The 19,976-nt window shown below is 36.4% G+C and overlaps 1 protein-coding gene across 1 annotated transcript in view; it reads left to right on the top strand.

Annotated features, from left to right (window-relative positions):
- Positions 1–4,472: 4,472 nt before the first annotated feature.
- The window catches only part of SYCP2 (synaptonemal complex protein 2), a gene marked incomplete at both ends in the record, with an annotated part of 32,026 nt that continues 16,522 nt past the window's right edge, over positions 4,473–19,976 (top strand). Inside the window, 21 exons of the mRNA XM_080354673.1 lie at positions 4,473–4,496; positions 5,156–5,296; positions 5,536–5,668; positions 7,788–7,909; positions 8,494–8,518; positions 9,433–9,518; positions 10,322–10,410; positions 10,946–10,980; positions 11,576–11,718; positions 11,800–11,852; positions 12,871–12,916; positions 13,140–13,235; positions 13,678–13,738; positions 14,295–14,443; positions 15,578–15,652; positions 16,071–16,220; positions 16,661–16,760; positions 17,273–17,402; positions 18,122–18,217; positions 19,001–19,122; positions 19,439–19,536. Coding sequence (XP_080210799.1) covers positions 4,473–4,496; positions 5,156–5,296; positions 5,536–5,668; positions 7,788–7,909; positions 8,494–8,518; positions 9,433–9,518; positions 10,322–10,410; positions 10,946–10,980; positions 11,576–11,718; positions 11,800–11,852; positions 12,871–12,916; positions 13,140–13,235; positions 13,678–13,738; positions 14,295–14,443; positions 15,578–15,652; positions 16,071–16,220; positions 16,661–16,760; positions 17,273–17,402; positions 18,122–18,217; positions 19,001–19,122; positions 19,439–19,536 — 1,974 coding nt within the window. The remainder of the gene's footprint in view (positions 4,497–5,155; positions 5,297–5,535; positions 5,669–7,787; positions 7,910–8,493; positions 8,519–9,432; positions 9,519–10,321; positions 10,411–10,945; positions 10,981–11,575; positions 11,719–11,799; positions 11,853–12,870; positions 12,917–13,139; positions 13,236–13,677; positions 13,739–14,294; positions 14,444–15,577; positions 15,653–16,070; positions 16,221–16,660; positions 16,761–17,272; positions 17,403–18,121; positions 18,218–19,000; positions 19,123–19,438; positions 19,537–19,976) is intronic.

Here is a 19,976-nt window from a genome sequence, read left to right as displayed (position 1 = left end):
AAGTGAATTCTTCACAAGGGTTATTACCATATATTGCACTTTTAAAAACCTATATTTATTATAATCGTACAATAAATTAATGTCTCATAATCTACCATTTCAAGGCTCTTTCAAGTGTGTTTTTTAAGAAAACAGATAGAGTCCATGTAAATGAAAAGGAGTTGTCTTTCCTGGTTAAATGTCTTGTCCAGAATGAAATATATTACACAGTATATCAATAAAGCACTTACGCTAGACAAAAGGTCATTTTGTTTTAGTGGAAAGTTGTACAATTACAAAGTGCTAAATTAATTTTTACAACAATAATAAAACTATGCCTATTGCAATACGAAATATTGTAATAAAAGCTTTTCACAATTTCATGTTGTTTTTGTCAATGGTGTACCTGTTAACAGCTAAGAAAAGACATGAGGCAACTCAGTACTGAGTTGTCACAGAGCAACACACTCAGGAAAGGTGGGGTTGAGATGCTAAAAAATGAAGAGCACTTGGTAAAAATACAGTGGTTAGTCTATATAGCTGTAAAAATCACCAGGCGGCTACTTTTTTACTAGGAATGTGCTGTCATTTCACCTCAGAGTTGTATGCAATGCAGCACCTGCGGGATTAAGATGCGACGCTGGCAAAGGGCACGCTGCCACTTGGTTCTAATGTGGTTTCATGGAAGAGAAAGGGGTTTTCTTCTAACAGCACTTTCAGAAGCTGTGCCAGACTCAACACGATAATTTCTGAGCCTCTCAGTTATGTTATTCTTTCTTCCATTTGTTTCAGTTTTCATTGCTGCTAGACATTTTGCTAAAAGACATAATTAAAAAAGACATTTTACCAGACACTTTTTAATCGGTGTTAATAACTTCAACACTGCATTGTCAAAGTTGCTTGGGGGGAAGATGATTATTGCAAATCATGGTTTAAATACATAGGAATGTCTATATTGTGCTAAATTGTTTAAGAATGTCAATGTCACTTTTTATTACAAAGTATACAGATTATATTTATATGCATGTACATGCATTAATGAGAGTGCTTTTAGAAAGCATGGTATCATAATGTCTTTATGACTCTTGGTTTTCTCTTATGCTACTGATGTGAATAAGAACTATCAGTATCACCTTAATTGTCATAACTTTACCCACTAAAATAGAGCATTAAGTATCACCTGGAAATAAAAATGGCAAACATGGTGTAGACTAAGCAGGGAAGCAGCAAAGGATAATGACGGTGGTCTTTGATTTTAACAAATCACTGGAAAACAATGTGAATTGGTTTTAGCCTGGAGAGTAGGGGGGTGTTTGGGGTGGTGTGTAAGGGTATTTAAGAGCAGGACTGGCTTTTGCTCTGAACATCCAACCATCAGCCCTATTGTACAGGTAGTTAGTTTTATTTCTAATACTGGTTTTATTTTTACATTTCATTTCAAATTCATCTCTTTTTTTTTTTTTATTTATCTTAAAAAGAAAAATTAAATTCCAGTTTGTAGTATTAGTAACACGCTAACAGTCAGTTGTAACTACACTTGATTTAGTGTATCAGCAATGCTCAATACAATGTTATACGTACTTTACAACATTGCCGGGTAAAGACACAGAACAGCAAGTCTAAATGATTAGTCATTTGTCAACATGAGTCTAATGTTAGTACTGACTTCTGCCCTGATTTGGCTTTCTCCTTGTGATCTCAGATCTGCAACTATTTCAGCTGACACTTGATATTAAAACTGTTGGCATCAATGCTTCTGACCCTTCTCAGTTCTACATACAACTGCAGCTGTGCCAAAGACTGGTTATATTGACCAGCACAATGTTTTCCAGCACCTGAAATGAAGGTAAGTATTTCTGCTACTCTAGTGAAGAAAGGGTTCCCTGTGCATAGTGCTACTCTACCTTAAAGACAGTTTTGCTTCCATTTTCTCTAAATTTTTTCAGTGTAGTAGCCATATGTGTGGCCAAAAAAAAATTTCACTGCTTTTTCCAGACTGTTTATGCATAACTTGAGGAAAATTCTGCTTTCTGTTGACCTCCCTTCTGCTAAACCAAACAAAATAGACATTAGAGAATGAGAACTGAATACACAGTAGCCTACCAGTCACTGTAGTGTACTAACTGCAGGAAGGAAAGTGCATGATCCACTTCTCCCGTACTTTATGGCTCACTTTTCTTTTGCTATAGAATAAGGCTGTCTTCTTTACAAGATTTGAAAATCTGCAGATAGTGTAAGCCTCCATGTATGCTAATGTGACTGGTAAGGGAACGCACCAAATGCAAATCAGCTTTTCTTACTTCTGCTTCATACGATGAAAGCAGAATTCAGTTTTTATACAAAACTTCTAACGCTCCAAGTTCCTCCCACCAAGTTTTGTCCCTGGTAGTTTCTCAGTAAAGCTGCACTTGTGCAGATCTGCTTCAGATCACCCACCGCCTTCTGATGAACGGACGTGACAGCAGCTGGTCCTGTGCTGAGTCCGGGCAGCTGAACGTGCCTCCCACAAAATGCTCGGCGCTACTCGCTCCTTTGGCATCAGCTCCTCGGTAGAAATAACTCCAATTCTCATACCGCTTGTTAATTTCTTGAATTATAGTGACATCTGGTGGTATTTTAAATACTTTCTGCACAGCTTTTCTTTTTGTAGTATTGACTTGTTTTCTTTCTTATTTTAGGTCATCGGTGTTATTTATAATTGCTGCAGGTGTATCTGCTGTGAAAGGTGACTCTTCTAGATGCTCCACTATTGCTGTTTATTCTAGGTATGAACAGAGATGCTTCCTGATACTCCACTGGAATATGTGAGATTCATGATAAATATTATCACCTGATACAGGTGATAGATACACAGTGGGGTAAACCCCACTTGGGAACTGTGGGATTTCATTTAAACACATTACCCAGTTCCCCCTGTATATAAAGATCACAAACGTCTGCAGAAGCCCTTTATCAACAATGGGTTTGTATCCAAGTTTCTTTATCTGTTCTACCTACTTGGGCACTTGCTGGTAGCAAAACTGTTTCTGAATTAAGCATAGAAATGAATTACACTGGTTTAGCAAACTTAGGCCCAGTAACTCGTCCACACTATGCACTGAAATTTGTGCTTCTCCTCCTGTTCTTACGTCCCCTTGATGCCGTGACCGCAGCGGTTCCCGCTGGAGAAACACTCGGGAACGGCTCCGTGCGCGCCAGCACGACGGACGAGCCGGGGCGGGAGCTAGCGGCGCCCGCGTGACGTCCTGGCGGGCAGTGATTGGCTAGAAGCTGCCTGCGCTGGGAGTGATTGGTCGGCGGGAACTGGCGCTTATTCCTGCCCCGGCGGTGAGGGGAGGGACGCCATGTTGTGAGGCTTCTCTGCTGCGCGGCGGTGTGGTGCTTTCTCGGCCAAGCGCATCCCGCTTTTCTTGTCAGTAACAAAGTTATTGGGGGAAATGACAGTGGTTCCGTGTGTTTGGAGGGCAGAGGTCTCAGTCCCTTGTCGATAAGGAGGCAGCTGGAAGGGGTTTATATTTTCTTCTTTGGCTTGTCTGGCCAGGCAGGAGACCAGAGACCTGTGAGGTGATAGTGAAGACTTTCAAATTAGGCTGTTGCGTCCTTGTATTGGGGGGGACACAGACAACAAACCAACCAAAACCCAGCCACACCCTGTATTGTATTTGCTATGTCTATATTATTTAGGAGTAGAGAGGTGACTCGTGTTGCCGGTTGCTTGTTCTACAGCAGTCGTTCCCTATTTTCAATCATAATTTCCCTTTGCTTTGTTTAATTCTAGGTAATTTCTGGGATAGGGAGACCGAAAGTGCACATGGTGGATGGGTTGATGTAGATTGATTTATGCCAAGCATGCGAAAGTTTGCTGTTTGTTTCCATGTGAACTCTCAAAGAAAAATACTTGCATCTGCTCTTGAGTATTAAGGCAATGTTTTCAGAAAACAGTAAATTTTGAGATCTTGCTTTTGGGGGCTAATACTAATCTCAGCCCATCACTGTATGTATCATTAAGATGGCTTTTCCCCCTGCATGTGTTTATCACATTCTTTTTGAACAATTTAATCTGCCTTTTTATAAAAAGGCTCTTCTGGAGTTCTACTATTCCTTTAAAAGTCCCTTCCAAACCAAACTATTCTATGATTCTATTGTTTACCTATTTTGAATAACCCAGTGTTGACCGTATAACTGGCCGTCTTCATGCTCTTGGTGAGAAACACTGAGAGGCCACTGCAGGACTTGCTGTTCCTCCATTGCCAAACACAATAATTTCTTCCACTCCTAATTTAAGCAATTGTTTATCCATTTAGGGAAGTTGTATTATATTCCCAGTTAGTTTAATTTCTTAAATAGTATTTATACAACAAACTTTGGAACTTGTATGTTGAGTAATTACCGACATGTTTGCAAAACCTGTTTGAAGCCTATGTCAGTGAATTGTGTTTTGGTCAAGTGATGATTGTTTTGTTCTTATGCAGCTGAATAGATGAATTGCAAAAATGGCAGCCAGGAATGAGATGCAGGTATGTGTTTATAGACCAGAGTATCAGTATTGATTGTTTTAATTACTAGCTTAAAGCAATTCTGCTGATCCTTCATTAGAAGTGAAGTTTGCAGTTTGGAAAAGAATGTGATAGGAAGAAATTTTCCTTTGGCATAGGTTAGTACTAAGTAACTGGATAGAAAGCAAGAGGAATTGTTATTGATGAAAATAAATCATGTGCATTGTATCATTGAGGTAATACTTAAGATCAAAATGTTGAAATCTGGTTATACTTGATCTAGAAAGAATAAAGTGGCAAAACAATTGAGGAAGGCAGTAGTCACCCAAGATGTTAATATCTTTTAAAATGGATAACTAAGAAATGCAAAATATTAAATGTACTGAAGGAGGGATATTAAGGGAATAACCACTTATGTAAGCATTTATTTCTAATATGAGGAAAGAAAAAACATCCAGCTAAGGAAACCTAGCAAATCATTTAAAATGCAGTGAATAAGTATTTGCATGATTAATGTATTAGATGTGATGTTCTGTACTTCAGGTTTTACATTTAATGATTTTATGATTCAGAATATTTGCTTAGAATGCAACAGATGATTGTGTAAAATCTATGTTAATTCTTAAATAACTATCGGTGTTGCACACAGTAATACAGTTGCTCTATTTTCTTATCAACAGTTTGAAAAGTTAATTGATGAAGTTGCAAAAAAAAAGGATTTCCAATTGTTAGAACAGTTTCTGGCAACAGAAGACTGTGAAAATGTCTCTCACAAATGCAGCAAACAGTTTGTCAACAAATTAGACAAGCTTCTGAGTCGGGTAAGGTAATCATTATGTCAGAATCATCTTTACTGTCATTGTAATAGTCTGAAAAAGTTGGGTTTTTTCCATTTGGCTTGGTTAATAGCAGCAGTTGATCTGAAAAACTGAAATGAAGTTTAAGAATGAAATCTCTACTTGAAGCTGCAATTAAGTGGCTTTCGAGAACAAAAAGGCATCTGGTTAATTGAATACAGGTTCTTCTTGCACTAATGCTTGTGTTACAATTTCGATTTCAGGAATTTGACAAACGTGAAGTCAAAAGCATTTCCACTTTACTAAATTCTATTCAGAAATATGGGAAAAAAGTCAGCATAGCAGGAGAAGATGGGCTCCCAGCAATGATGAAATACGGTCTTATTGAAAGGATAAGTAAAACTATAAAGCATATGTGAACTTCTGAAAAAAAAAATTAAAAACTAATAAAGCATGCATAAGTAATGCTTCAGTGCTGAACAGCTTAGTGTTCACTTTGTTCCTCAATTGTTTCTCAGCTAGGAATTTCTTACAACTTTTGAACAAACATCATTCAGATTTAAGTGTTCTTGGACAAGGTTTTGCTAATTATGGAATATGTAATTAACTTAGATAGGCTTACAGCAATTATAACAATATGATGTCTCTTGATGTGAGCTTGCTATACTGCTTTTGACTCAGGAATTGGAATTTGCTGGTGCAATTAAATTACTTTTTGTTCATAGTCGCAACAGCAACATTGTACCTGTTCTTTGAACAGGTCTTTTATCTGTGATGGCAGTTGAAAAGTAGGTCCCTAATTTTTGTGTTAGAAAGTCAGCTGCAGAAGTTACTTAGATTAGTTTGAAATTGCCTCCGTTTGTTCAGTATGAGTGAAGAATTTCAGGCTGGGGCTAAAGTATGCTCAGCAGACTGGTAACTTTGCTGCTCTTGTTTTAATCTTTGTAACTCAGAGGGGGATGGGCTTGCAGCTGGGCTTGCATCAGTGGGGCAGCACTCTAGAGTTGATGAAGGCTGGGAGGCCTTCCATACACCTAGGGTAAAATCGGTGTGCTCGGCTTGTTCTCTGAGATGCCTGTACACCAATGCGCATAGCACGGGAAATAAGCAGGAGGAGTTAGAAACCTGTGTTCAGGCAGGAGATTATGACCTGGTGGCAATTATGGAGACATGGTGGGACAGCACACACGACTGGAATGTGGTCATGGGTCCACATGTCCTTTCCAGGAAAGACAGGCCAGCCAGGCATGGTGGTGGAATTGCTCTTTACGTGAGAGCGCAAGTACAGTGTATTGAGTATTCTCCAGGCACGGATGAGGGGCAAGTTGAGAGTCTATGGGTGAGAATTAAGGGGCAGTCTGGCAGGGGAGATACTGTTGTGAATGTCTATTATAGGCTACCAGATCAGGGTGAAGAAGGTGATGAGGCCTTCTACAGACAGCTGAGAGCAGCCTCGCAGTCACAGGCTCTGGTTGTTGTGGGGGATTTTAACTTCCCTGACGTTTGCTGGAAGGACTATTGGCCAGCCAGCCACAGTTTAGGAGGTTCCTCCAGTGCCTTGACAATAACTTTCTGATACATAGGGTGGAGGAGCCGACTAGAAGAGGTGCACTGCTAGACCTCATCCTCACTAACAAGGAGGGTCTGGTTGAAGCGGTAAAGGTTGAGGGCTGCCTTGGTTGCAGTGACCATGAGATGGTGGAGTTCGGGATCTCATGTGGCAGGAACAGAATAGCAAGCAGAATTGCAACCCTGGACATCAGCAGGGCAAACTTTGGCCTTTTCAAGCAATTGCTAGGGGAAATCCCATGGGCGAGGCTGCTTGAAGGTAAAGGGGCCCAAGAGAGCTGGTTAGTGTTCAGGGACTGCTTCTGCCGAGCACAAGATCAGAGCATCCCGACACGTAGGAAGTCAAGGGAGGGAGCCAGAAGACCTGCGTAGTTAGACAGGGAGCTCCTGGGTAAGCTTAAGTGGAAGAGGAGAGTTTATAGATCATGGAAGGAGGGGCTGGCCACTTGGGAAGAATATAAGGCTGTTGTCAGAGAGTGTAGGGAGGCAACTAGGAAAGCTAAGGCCTCCTAAGAATTAAACCTGGCAAGAGGGGTCAAGGACAACAGAAAGAGATTTTTCAAATATGTGGCAGATAAAAATAACAGCAGAGGCAATGTAGGCCCACTGATCAACAAGGTGGGTGCCCTGGTGACAGAAGATACAGAGAAGGGAGAGTTACTGAATGCCTTCTTTGTCTCTGTGTACTCTGCTGGAGGCTGTCCTGGGGAGCCCCATTCTGCTGAGGCCCCAGAGGAAGTCAGGACAATGGAGGAGTTTGCCTGGGTTGATGAGGACTGGGTTAGGGAGCAGTTAGGCAATCTGGACATCCATAAATCCATAGGTCCAGATGGGATGCACCTGTGGGTGCTGAGGGAGCTGGCTGAGGTCATTGCTGGACCACTTTTTGTATATTTTTACTTAAGTATAGCACAAACTATAGTCCTTTTTCATGGTATTAAAATAGATTTATTTTCCCTTTACATGGTTAGTTGGTTTGAGAAGGTAAAAGGAATTTTGGTTCTTGGAGGAAGTGGAAAGAATGAAATGCTTACAAGTCTGGCTGAAGATTTCTTCAACATGTTGCTGGTAAAATATACTGATAATAAAATACATAGTGTGTATTTGTGAAAATAATTATTACTAGTCTAGCAACACGATTAGTTTTTAATGAGTCTAGACCCATTAAAAATCCAGTGTATATTTGTGAAAATAATTATTACTAGTCTAGCAACACACAAACTTTAAAATATGTTTCTATTTAATAACCTTATAGAATGAATGTTACAATGATTTCTGAAATAGATTATTAGGTTTTTAGATAAATAGTTTGTCTGTATTCATACATGTTTTCTGTTCGTGAAATGAAATTTTTTAGAAAAGACAATGTAAGTGTTCAATGAACAAAAAAAATGTCATCTTGGTCTAATTTTGCTTACATACATTTTTGGTATGCTAATCCCAGGACCCCAAGTCTATAAGATCTGTAAGTTTTCTGTTAATCAAATTTATTGTCATTGGGGAAATATTTTCCATAAATTTAACTGAAATATAATTTTATAAAACCACACTTGATATTAGAATAAACTCTTATGTTCTGCATGAAGGATGAAATAATTTTGAAATGCTGAATGTATTTTGATTACTTGCTTTTCTTTTGGATTTTATTTTAGGCTGTATGTGATAGCAGACCAGAAGGTGAGCTTAAATAAAGCGTATGCTAAATATGATAGTTCAAGTGTTCGGAGAGATGCTGAAGTGTTAAAATGACTCTTAGTACTTGTGGAACCATCTTGAGGCAATGTAGTTCTGAGAACATGTAATGAGGGCGATACAAAGTTTCTTGATCTAATGTAAATGTGCCACCAGATCTACATGCTTCAGAACCCTTCAGAAAAGGGTTTTATCCTCAAGAGGGCTGTTCTGCACACAAATGGCTGCATTTCACATTCATGTGAAAAAGGCTTGAGTGTCAACTGTAACTTTGATTGTATAATTTGAGGTTTCCCCACTGACAGATTTCCTTGTAACTTGCTGATGTCAGTAGTAAAAAAGCAGAATAGCCTTTTCAGAAATGGCAGCTGAACCAAGGTTTTTCCTAAAAAGTGTGTTGTTTCTAAACCACTGTCATAGCTCAGCATAGCACAGTACTTATTTATTGACCTTGTTGTCACGAATATCATGCTACTCTTACTTTTCAGTATAGCACTAGGGAGAAATTCACTACAGACCATTACACTGCCATGATCAAAATGAGAGATACATTTCCTTCTTCCTGGGAAGATAAAATTCCAGGATCTGAATTATATGTCGGGGAACTAAGTTATAGAATTGATCCAGTTACATCTTAAAAATAATGATCTCATGCCAGGGGACTTCTGCAGTGATGCACAGGAATAGAAATGTCATAAAAAAACATATTTACTAGAAACTGAAGTAACTATTCTGTCTTGCATTTAACCATGAAGCTTAAGGTGTTAGTTGTTAAATATTTCCTATGTGGAAAGGAAGGCATCCTGTGTTTTCTTTCCAAGTGAAAATGAATGTTTTTCCAAATGCTGATGACAGAGCACTCTAGAAACGCTTTAAATTCTTTTTTTCCTGTTCATTAGGTAAAATGCAAATACTAGAAAACTTTGTTCTGAGAACATGTACCCTTATCGCTGATGTGAGAATTAGTATTTATGTTCAGCAGGAGGTAAACATGCTTCTTTCTAAGTAACAGTTTTCTGGTTAGTGTTTTAATAGACTTTTTGAAGATAGTAACATTATTGTGCAGATGCTACAAGAACAGAGAATATTGTAGTGTTCTAGTGTCAGAAGGATGATTTAATGTTTCTCTGGGAATGTTTGTTGTTAATATGGTGGGGTTGTTTGGGGTTTTTTATGTTTGTTTTTCAGATTACTGACCTATAATTTTTGGTGAGAAAGCTGTATAGATGCGTAGGGAATATGTTCTATTACAACTGCTATAGACTGGATTAAGATCGTTGGTTGTAAATTCTTTAGATACTTGCAGGAAATGTGTATGCCTTCTAATATACTGCAAATTTCTCATATTTATTCTAGTGATCTCAGGTTGTCAGGTTTTTTTTTTCCTTTCTAAAAAAAGGAAAAGTTACAAAAAATCTTTTGTAAAGGCTGCAGCCCTTAAATTTGCTCTTAATGCAGATCTAAAGCAGACTAGCTCAGCAATGAACTGCAACAGAGCTCTAGCTTTGAAAGCTTTTAAAATATATTTAAATCTGCAAATAAGACACATAACCCTCTAAGAACTGATGTTCACATTAAAGCTAATGTAATTTATTGAAATTGAGGTAGTTATTTTAAGAAATATCATTTAAGGCCAGATTAGAACTCATTGTCTTTTCTTGTTTTGGAATTATTTAAGCATACTAATTTCATCAGTGGTGTGAAATGTATTACAAGGGACCAAAAGAAGAATAATTTAAACAACTTATTTTATATTTAGTCTTACTCCCTTTTTTCCACTCTTCTTAGGTAGTAAGAAAACTTAATTTAATGCTTGAAAACACACCTCGAGATGCCAGGAAAAAGCTGTTTTCTACAAAGGAAATGTCTCTTGTCATGTAAATAATCTTTAGTATAATTTTTGCATAGCTGGGAAGTCAGTTTTTACTAAGGCTGTTTACAATGCATGCGGATTGCTCCCTCTTTAATTTTTGCATTCGCTACTGTGTTGCCAGCGATAGTGGCTGTGGGCATGTATTCTCGTGTGTTATTCTCCACTATGAGCCTAAATGTACCTCTTTCCCAATCTGGGTTAGGTGGCTTTTCATCCCAGTTGTCTTAAAATAATTAAACTCTTAATTATGTCTGTAAAGCACAGTGAATCAGTCACTGAAGTACAAGCTGTTCACGTTGGGAATTTTTTTTACAACATTTCAAGAAATTAATAGAATAAAAATTACATATATCAGGTGATTCACTTCCCCAGTAGTACTTTCAGATGTCTGTCCTTAGCATAACAGACTTAACCCTTTGGAGTCTTAACAGTTTAGTGCTAGCAGGGTTTCATCTCACACATTAAAAACTTGTAATTTAAGAAACATCTATGCTTTGTGTTGCTGTTATATTTTGATGAAATGTTGCTTTGCTTGGCAGGAGTGACATGGGGAGGAGAATTTTGGATGCTGGAGGTGAGCATGTGACTTAATAACCAATTTAGTTGAAGCTTCTTAAAAATTACATACAGACCCGTTAAAAATCCAGATAGGACATTTAGAAGCTGCAGAATCTTGCGATTACAGTTCTCTGAAAAATATAAATACTGCATGAAAGCAATCTGCAAACTGGAATGTTGCAGATGTGTGCAGTGTGTAGCTCACTTCTTGAAGTTTTCAGTCCTTTTCTTCTCTAGAATATGTTTTAAAATAGCAACAGCTCATAAAGAAGTCAGTCTTTGAGGACAGTGAACTGCCAGCCACAGTCAGTAGTGCTATAACTCCTCTCAGTTCAGACTGGTGAAAGTTGTAAACTTCTTATCTCTTGCTTGTGTGCCAAGTGTTGCTTTGACATTCCTTGAAAGTTTGGTTGAAATTTCATTTTGAAACATAAGCTGTTTAGTCATCTTTAGTTCTTTATGTATACTTCATGGTTTTTGTATTTGGATATAATGTGATAAATAATATGAAACACACAGCACCACTTATACCAGTTTCCTACATAATAATTTTTTTTTCACATCAGTAGTATCTTTAAAACTACTGTTCATGAAAATGTCTTGTGCTGTAGACTATGACCTGCAAGTAGCCATTACGGAAGCTTTATGCAGAATGATATCAGAGAAACAGAGACAAGAACTGGCATGCCAGTGGTTTTCCATGGAGTTTGTGTCCAATGCATTTAAGGAAATTAAAGACTCTGAGTTTGAAACAGTAAGTTGTGTGTTAAAAAGTATTTCCAGGGAGGTAAACTTTTGGTATACAATTCTTTAAGAAATTTCTATATTTTAATAGGATTGCAGAAAATTTCTTAACCAGGTGAATGGAATGCTTGGATACAAAAGAAGGTAAAACTTTTTCTTTTCTTTTTTTTTTTTTTCTTTTTAAAGCTAATATTATTGTCCTCTTCGGATTTTATGGCCGTTCACTGGGATTAACCTTGGTATCACAAAAACTGTTTAGGGGAAGCTCTGAATTAAAATAACACAAGCAAATAAGACTGAAATTTAGTAGCTCCTTGACTTTACACCACACCAGAGTTAAGATTTTTTTAAAAATAGTAAAGAAATTGAATGACATCTTTTGGCACACTATCACCCGTACTGTCATCTTCATCAAGATGTTAATTTCATGTAATTCCCGTATTTGGAAAAAAGACAAACAGAATGTATGTTTCAGGTTATCAGATAACAGCTTGAAGAAACTGTTCACTAAATAAAGAACATTCATTTGAAAAGATTCTTGAACAATATAAAGCACGTGCTACACTTTCTTTAATAAATGTTTATAAGGAACTAGTTTTTATGTTCTATTTAGCACTGTTGCGAAATCCTGAGATTCTCATTAGTTCAATGAACACCACCTAACAATAGCCAGTAATCTGTTGGAATGTATTCCTTTATTTATTGATTTAGGATATTTACATTGAGATAGTGATCAATGAGAATATCTCCTAGAGAAATGGGGCACAAAAAAGAAGAGAAAATAAGAGCTTTTTTCTTATCAATATGGTCACATGCTCTGCGTGTTACTTTTCTACATCATGACAGCAAAAAGATTGTCTGATGTGTCTATGTCAGGTGTATATTCAGTTTGAATATCATTCTTAAAATATCAACATATAAGCTAGAAGTATGGAGGGTAGTAACAAGAGGTCTAGGTCCACTGCTTTTATTGTGAGGATATCTGAAATTTCATGTTATCTGCTTTGGGGAGGAAGTGTAGTCAAGTGACTGCTCTGTTGATTGCTGTGATCCCTTTGTCTCCAAAGGAAACAAATTTTGTGCTGCAAACACAATCCAGTTGCTGTGTTCAGATTCACAAAATTCAATTTAGGATACTTGACAAAATATTCTTTCATTACAGGGTTTTTACATACCCGTGTTTATCGGCAGCTCTTGATAGATATGAGGTAAGTTACAGGATTAATCATATATCCACACATTTTCATTCATGCAGCTGAAGAATTTCTTTGCCCTCTGGTTAAGAAAAAAAATAAGGACGAAGTCAGAAATTTTCTTTATTCATGAGTATACAGCTGTGCATGTATTTCTAAGTTTGTCAGACTGTAACACAAAGCCTGGTAGATGGAGTAAATCGTTGCTTTCAGTTCTTTTTTTTTTTTTTTTTTTTAGCTACAGATACCATTGGATGAAAATCTTGAAGAATTTTGGATTGATTTCAATGTTGGTAGCAGAAGCATATCTTTCTATGTGGCAGCAGAGGATGCAGTAAGCTAATTTTTGTCTGTCATACCAGATTGTCCTGAGGGAGTAGATACAATTTTCAAGTGTATCTGTGGAAGTTATATGTGCATCTATAGTGTGAAGGGGGAAAAATTGTGATCGAGATTTGCTGTACATATTTAGATCAAGTGATTCAAATGATTTCAATGTAACAACTTTCTAATACTGTTTGTGAGCAGTTTAGCGTAGGCACAGGTCAACAAGAAGCCATTTACAAAATTCCAGTTATAATTCTTGTAGATGAGTCTTAGTTGTTCAGATTAATCTCTCTACCAAAGCTCTTCTGAAAGATCCTTTGTTGTTATAAATGAAGCATATGTCCCTTGTCACTCCTTGTAAGAGGGGATTTAAAAGGTGAAAATCACTTCATTTAATTGAGGTATGATGCTTTTCTATTTTAAAAAAAATCTGTATTTTTTCATATAAGGATCATCAGTGGGAAACAGTCATTATACCAGAAGAAGAGGTAGAGTTGTACAGCCTTGAAGGTATTGGCACTCAAAAATGTGACCTTTTGTTACACACTAACTTGGATTTTCAAACTGATTAATCTTAAAGTGCTGACTCAGTTCTCAGCAAAGCAAAATTCCTACTTAAAGTATTGTAGGTACTGTTTTTATCAGGACTAAAATTGGCCTGCAGTCACATTTGCATTTTAGGCATGCAGGTGTGATTTTATTAAAATACTTTCAAAATAATGTCTTATAGTTCCTTCAATGCAAACTATGGCTTAAGACAATGACATTTAATAATGTTCCTATTAAACTAGTTTGAATAGTTTCATAAATATCTGTGATTTGCATCTATAGTAAAGAACCTTCAAAGGAAATTCTACAGGCTAATATACAGAAGTAGTATTTCTAAAAGATGGAATCTTGAATTGTTTCACTAATAAAATTTATTGTAGGTTACAGTGAATTAAATAAAATATACATCTTAATAGTTGAGCTGAAGAATACAAATAAGTTTCATATATTAACAAGCATTCTATGAGGTGGTGTTAAATTGTAATGAAACTACTCTTCACATTTTGGTTTTGCACAGAAAAAGATTCGAAGAAATTATTAACAATAGATCTAAAAAGCCCGATGAATGTGGGTACTCAAGAAGGAGAGAAAATTTTTTTATATTTTGATTCTATCTTGGAAATCAAAGATGTAACGGGAAAGATTTATGGATTAAGTAAATGTAAGGTAAGATTTAAACACATTTTCAAATAGTTTTTGATTGATTCAAAATAATTGTCTCACTGCCTTATAAATGTTGTAATAGCTGTGATTATTAGTATCTATTTATACCAAGAGTTTCTGATTAAGGTCACAACACAGAATAGCATTTCTTCCATACTATGTTAAGCTTTGGTAAAGATGCCTAATAAGATTTAAAATTAATCACAACCAAAATTAACTGTCTAGAAAGAGTTTATAGATCATGGAAGGAGGGGCTGGCCACTTGGGGAGAGTATAAGGCTGTTGTCAGAGGGTGTAGGGAGGCAACCAGGAAAGCTAAGGCCTCCTAAGAATTAAACCTGGCAAGAGGGGTCAAGGACAACAGAAAAAGCTTTTTCAAATATGTGGCAGATAAAAATAACAGCAGAGGCAATATAGGCCCACTGATCAACAAGGTGGGTGCCCTGGTGACAGAAGATACAGAGAAGGGAGAGTTACTGAATGCCTTCTTTGTCTCTGTGTACTCTGCTGGAGGCTGTCCTGGGGAGCCCCATTCTGCTGAGGCCCCAGAGGAAGTCAGGAAAATGGAGGAGTTTGCCTCGGTTAATGAGGACTGGGTTAAGGAGCAGTTAGGGAGGGGTTGTGGAGTCTCCTACTCTGGAGACATTCAAAACCTGCCTGGACACTTTGTGTGTAACCTCATCTGGGTGTTCCTGCTCTGGGAGGGGATTGGACTGGATGATCTTTCGAGGTTCCTTCCAATCCCTAACACTCTGTAATTCTGTGATAGCTTAATGTCAAGTTTTGCATATGTAATTTTCCAGAAATACAAGAGCTGGATGCTGACAATTATTAAGTCTTTCAGAATGATTCATCAGCTATCCCATTTTGCTGTACATGGACCACTCTTATGAATTTACTCATTTAGTAAAAAAATTTTAGCAAGCTGTAGCTTATTCCTTACTGCTTGTAACAAACTGCTTTGCTCCAAACTCTGAATGACTGAGAAACTCATGAGGAGTGTAACTGGTATGAGCTTGTAGAATCTATTTTCCCTTATAACCTGATTTCAAACACTTAGGATCTCTGACTTTCTGTTTCTTGTTTTAAAAAATGAGCAAAGTGTATATTTTACCTAGATGGTTACTCATTTTGTAGGGCTTTAGTAAGAAGCAGTCTTCATCAGTTGCCAAAACAACTGTACATGTCGTCTTCGATGAAAGCGGATCACAGGTATTTTACTTCAGTGTACTGAGGTGGTTGTTTTCTTTTTAATGTATAATCTGGTAATTATTTGTTCATGATCATTCACCATAAAACAAGGACTTTTTAAATGCCAATATGTAAAGATAACTCTAAAACCAGTGATTTCTAGTACAGCATGTATGTATTGTATACTTGGGTAGAAAATGGTATTAATATCCAAATTATAGAATACTTCAGACAAATATACACAGGGGAAGTTCTTTTCTGTGAATTGTGATTTGGTAACCCATCCTTGTTAGTGAAATGAGCTCTGCAGTTTATAAGAATCTACAGGAAGAAATGTGTTACTTAGGATGAAGTTGCTCTGTGTGTGTTTTATAAAATATTTGGATTTTATTATGTTTTGTATTCCTCCATTTTTTTTAAAATCCAAAATATTATCTAGGTTCTGGTACCAGAAAGTCAGTTGTCACCATGTTTGGAAGAAAAATCTGAAGAGGAGAAACTCCCCAAGTACAAAACCCAACTTCCTGGAACTTTGAGGACGCCGAATAAAAATAACAATCAAGAAAAAAGCAGAGGTGGCTCCTCCAAGGTTAGTAGGATTATCAAAACAGAAAAGAGCACATCAAAAAGACAATTCAGTTTAAATATTTATCATAATTTATAATATAAAACCTCCGTTATTTTACAGTTGGAATATGATTAATAATAATCTTGGGAATCATCTTGATTACTTTGATTGTTAACAAGGGACAGAATTTGTCTGTGCTTTATTGACTGAATTTAGAAAACAACAGTCACTGATCTCTGTTTAAAAACAGTAGTTTTAAGTGTAATGTAATTAAAGTATTTCAGTGAACTTTCTCTAAAAAGGAAACTGCATAAGAATCACAGTACATAGATGTGTGCAGCAATAGCAATTGATGTTCCAATTATAGAAAGTGTTAAAAGCATCTAAAAATAATTTTCTAAAATCTTGTGTTGTCATTCTTAAATCTGTGTGTGATGGTCAACTCTTTTCTGTTCCTTAAGAAAACTAGATCTTGTAAAAGGAAAGTGTCTGAAGCATCTGTACTTATTCCTGGAACCACAAGATTTTCCACAAGGAGTCCACTTGAATTTATTAGCACATGTAAGTGTACAAGTACTTTCAGGGTAAAAATATGTTATAAATCATCTTTTAAATAAAAGCATGAACTGTGATCCTTTGCAGAGGTGGAAATGAAAATTAGACTTTATAACATCTCCTTAGCAAGTACTTTAAACTTGACATTTTTAAACTAGGCCTCTTGCTGCTGGTCATAGATATGATGCAGGATAGTAGCTGCGTGTGCATTCTAAAGAGGTGAAGGCCATGTATTGGTTTTACTGCTGCTGTCAGTCAGCTGGTTGTGCTGCAGCAAGCTGAGAAGTCAGCAATTGATTAGAAAGTCTCTAGGCTTGTTAACCTCCATGTCACTTAATTGAAATCAGTAGAATTATAGAATGTACCTAATGAGTTTATATAAAGACTAGTCAGCTTTCCTACAGTTTATGGAATAGATGTGATCATAGGCAAGACTCCTCCTATTTTTTTCACAGACAGCACAGTAATTGTAATAGCAGAAACGGTAGAATTCTAACAGGTCTGTGGTTTGTTTTCAGCCACTCCGTCTAAAGGGCGATTTAAATTACCATTGGAAATGATGAGCTCTGCTGAAAGGTCTAACAATAATGTAGTAAATGAGACCAGAACAAAGAATTTCTATCAAGAACCTACTGGAGTATGCATGTCGTTTGTAGCTAAGTCTTTTATTTAAAAGTAACATTGATTTCTAATGTGTTCCTAATTCATATTTTAAAGAGCTGGGGTTTTGCAGTCAGCAACTCATTTTAGAAAATAGTGTGTTTTACTTTATTGCATAATGTCATCTTGTCCTCTGGATTTCAGGATTAATATGTCGAAGTTCAGACTGCACTGTTACAAAATAAGCCAAGATTTGCATTCAGTCACCAGTTCTGACCCTAGAGTTAACTCACCACCATTCTTCCTTTGTAATATGAGAACAGTGTATGCGGTGAATCTCAAATTAATTGTGCAGTGTTTGAAATACTCTTAAATATGTTCAGCTGTAGTTGTCCGATGTTAATGTCGTCAGGTTATAGCATTTATAGCATTGGCTTTAGTGTATTTGGGATTAGGCATTCACTAAAATGAACCAAAACTACATAACTTGTCACTGAACTGCTGTTTGAGTTTATGTATTTTGTTCCAGTTGAACAAAGATTTCAAAGTAACATTTCTATTTTATTCGTGGTACTAAATGTCTTTCTGGGTCAGATTCAGACCAAATCCCAGACTGTGGGATTCTGAAGCATCTTTTTGCTTTAGAAAAAGGCTTTAATATATAGAATGTGTAGTTTAGAATATTACAAGCATTACTTTCTAGGAGAATTTTACTTATTTTGTCTTTATGGATTGTAATTGTCAGTGTTATTTCTTATGCTTTTTAGAGGGGCCAAAGATGTAAACAAGGCAATGAACTCTGTGAAACAGAACAGAAGATCAGGAAGTCAAATAATAGAAAAGAGACAAAACTACCTGAAAAGGTACTGTAATCTCCTTCTATCATATGAAAAAATAATTTCATATTTTATTAGGGAAAGTACAGGTTTATGAGGCTACACTCTTTGTAGTCCTGTGCTAATATTTTCTTTGGGGTGTTATCCCACTGTAGCAAATGTATGCTGAAGAAGTTTTCAAAATGATGCAAGAGACAGAAATTGAGACCATACAAAAGCAAACTTCAGGCAAGTAGTTCTACAAGTGTTGATAGTCCTTACTTTTAAAATTATTTTAATTTTTTCCCATTTCTTTTGCAATAATAATTGATACCAAATTAATGTCTCATTCAGATGAAATGCTAGATATTGTTCCTGATTCTCAACCAGTAGAGAGAAACAACAGACCTTTGTAAGTATTGGAAAAGAATACCAAATCACTGTTGTCACTTGCTTTGATAAGAATGTTTTCAATTATTGCCAGAATTTCTTTTGAGGTGATATGATCTTTTGAGGTCCCTTCTAATCCCTAACGTTCTGTGATTCTGTAACTGTGCTGTAAAAAATAGATTTGACATACCACAGAGCTACCAGAGTTCAAGCTTTAGTGATGCTAAAGCTTGTTGACTTAAAAATACATGATTTTTCTGAAGGTTTGCCATTTTACAATGTGTTGGTTATTTGAACAATGGTAGCAGACTTAGGTATCAGTGTAAAATGGGTTGAGATCTACAAGACGTCACTATTTTGCTATTTTGTGATGCATATTTACTGTAGTTAAGACTCACCTTCTGCAGTTCACTGGTAATAAGATTTCATTATCTTTGTTAGGCTGTCTGATCTTCTGGAGAGCTCTTTTGATAAAAGCAAAACATGTAAGAAAAGAGCATGCTCTGTTCCTCAGAAGAATATAACAACTGGTGACACGCAAAAGCTAAATCCACCATTGGCATGTACGTCCCATCCAGGTTATGTTCACGCTCTGTTAACTGTTAAAAATGTTTCAGATGACTTTTTAATCTAGAGCCGTGCTTTCTGCCCCCTTGTATTAGTTTCCATTGTTGAGGAAAGAGCTGTGAAACAAAAAGCTTTCTGTTAAATTTTTTGAGAAGAAACTCAAGAAAACTAAGTTGATACCATGAGGGAAGAAAACTGCAGAATACTTAGTGGACGCTCAGAGTGTTAATCATTTGAAACAGAAACTGTTAAGTACAGAAGGGAAAAATATTTGAACTACTACTGAAACATCATTTAAAACATTTCTTTCAGCTAGAGTGTCTGAAACGTCTTTGCATTCTGGTTTTGCAAAAGAGGAAACTGATATTCTCTTGAGAAAAGAGACCACAAATCCAAACCAATCAAAGACGGTGAGTTTCTTACCTTTGTTTCTTTGACTTGCAATTAAGAGAACTGTCAAATTTTCAGTCTTTCAGAATTTGTATTTTACTTTCATTTAGTCACAAACTTATTTTTAGTTGACTTTCCACTAATACAAAATAAATAAAATAATGTCAGCTTCGCTTTTTACTGTTTCAGTATAACTTAAGATTAGTTTACACTGGATTTCTTTTAGAAAATAATACTTTTTAAAAATAATTCTTAAATAAGCTCCCACTTGTGCTCTCATACACTTCTCATTCACTTTTAAATGTTATTTCACACAAAACCACAACATTTAAAAGAAAATGTCTGCTAAACTGATGTTTTATTGCTCATTGTTTGGGTAATTCAAGGGAAAATGGGGCTTCAAAGAGATGTGATTTAGTACATCCAGACAACATTAAATGAAGTTGAGGTAATTGTTGGG

This window comes from Nesoenas mayeri, assembly GCF_963082525.1.
Source record: "Nesoenas mayeri genome assembly, chromosome: 16".
Classification (NCBI taxonomy): domain Eukaryota; kingdom Metazoa; phylum Chordata; class Aves; order Columbiformes; family Columbidae; genus Nesoenas; species Nesoenas mayeri.
This window is presented reverse-complemented; position numbering and strand designations above follow the sequence as displayed.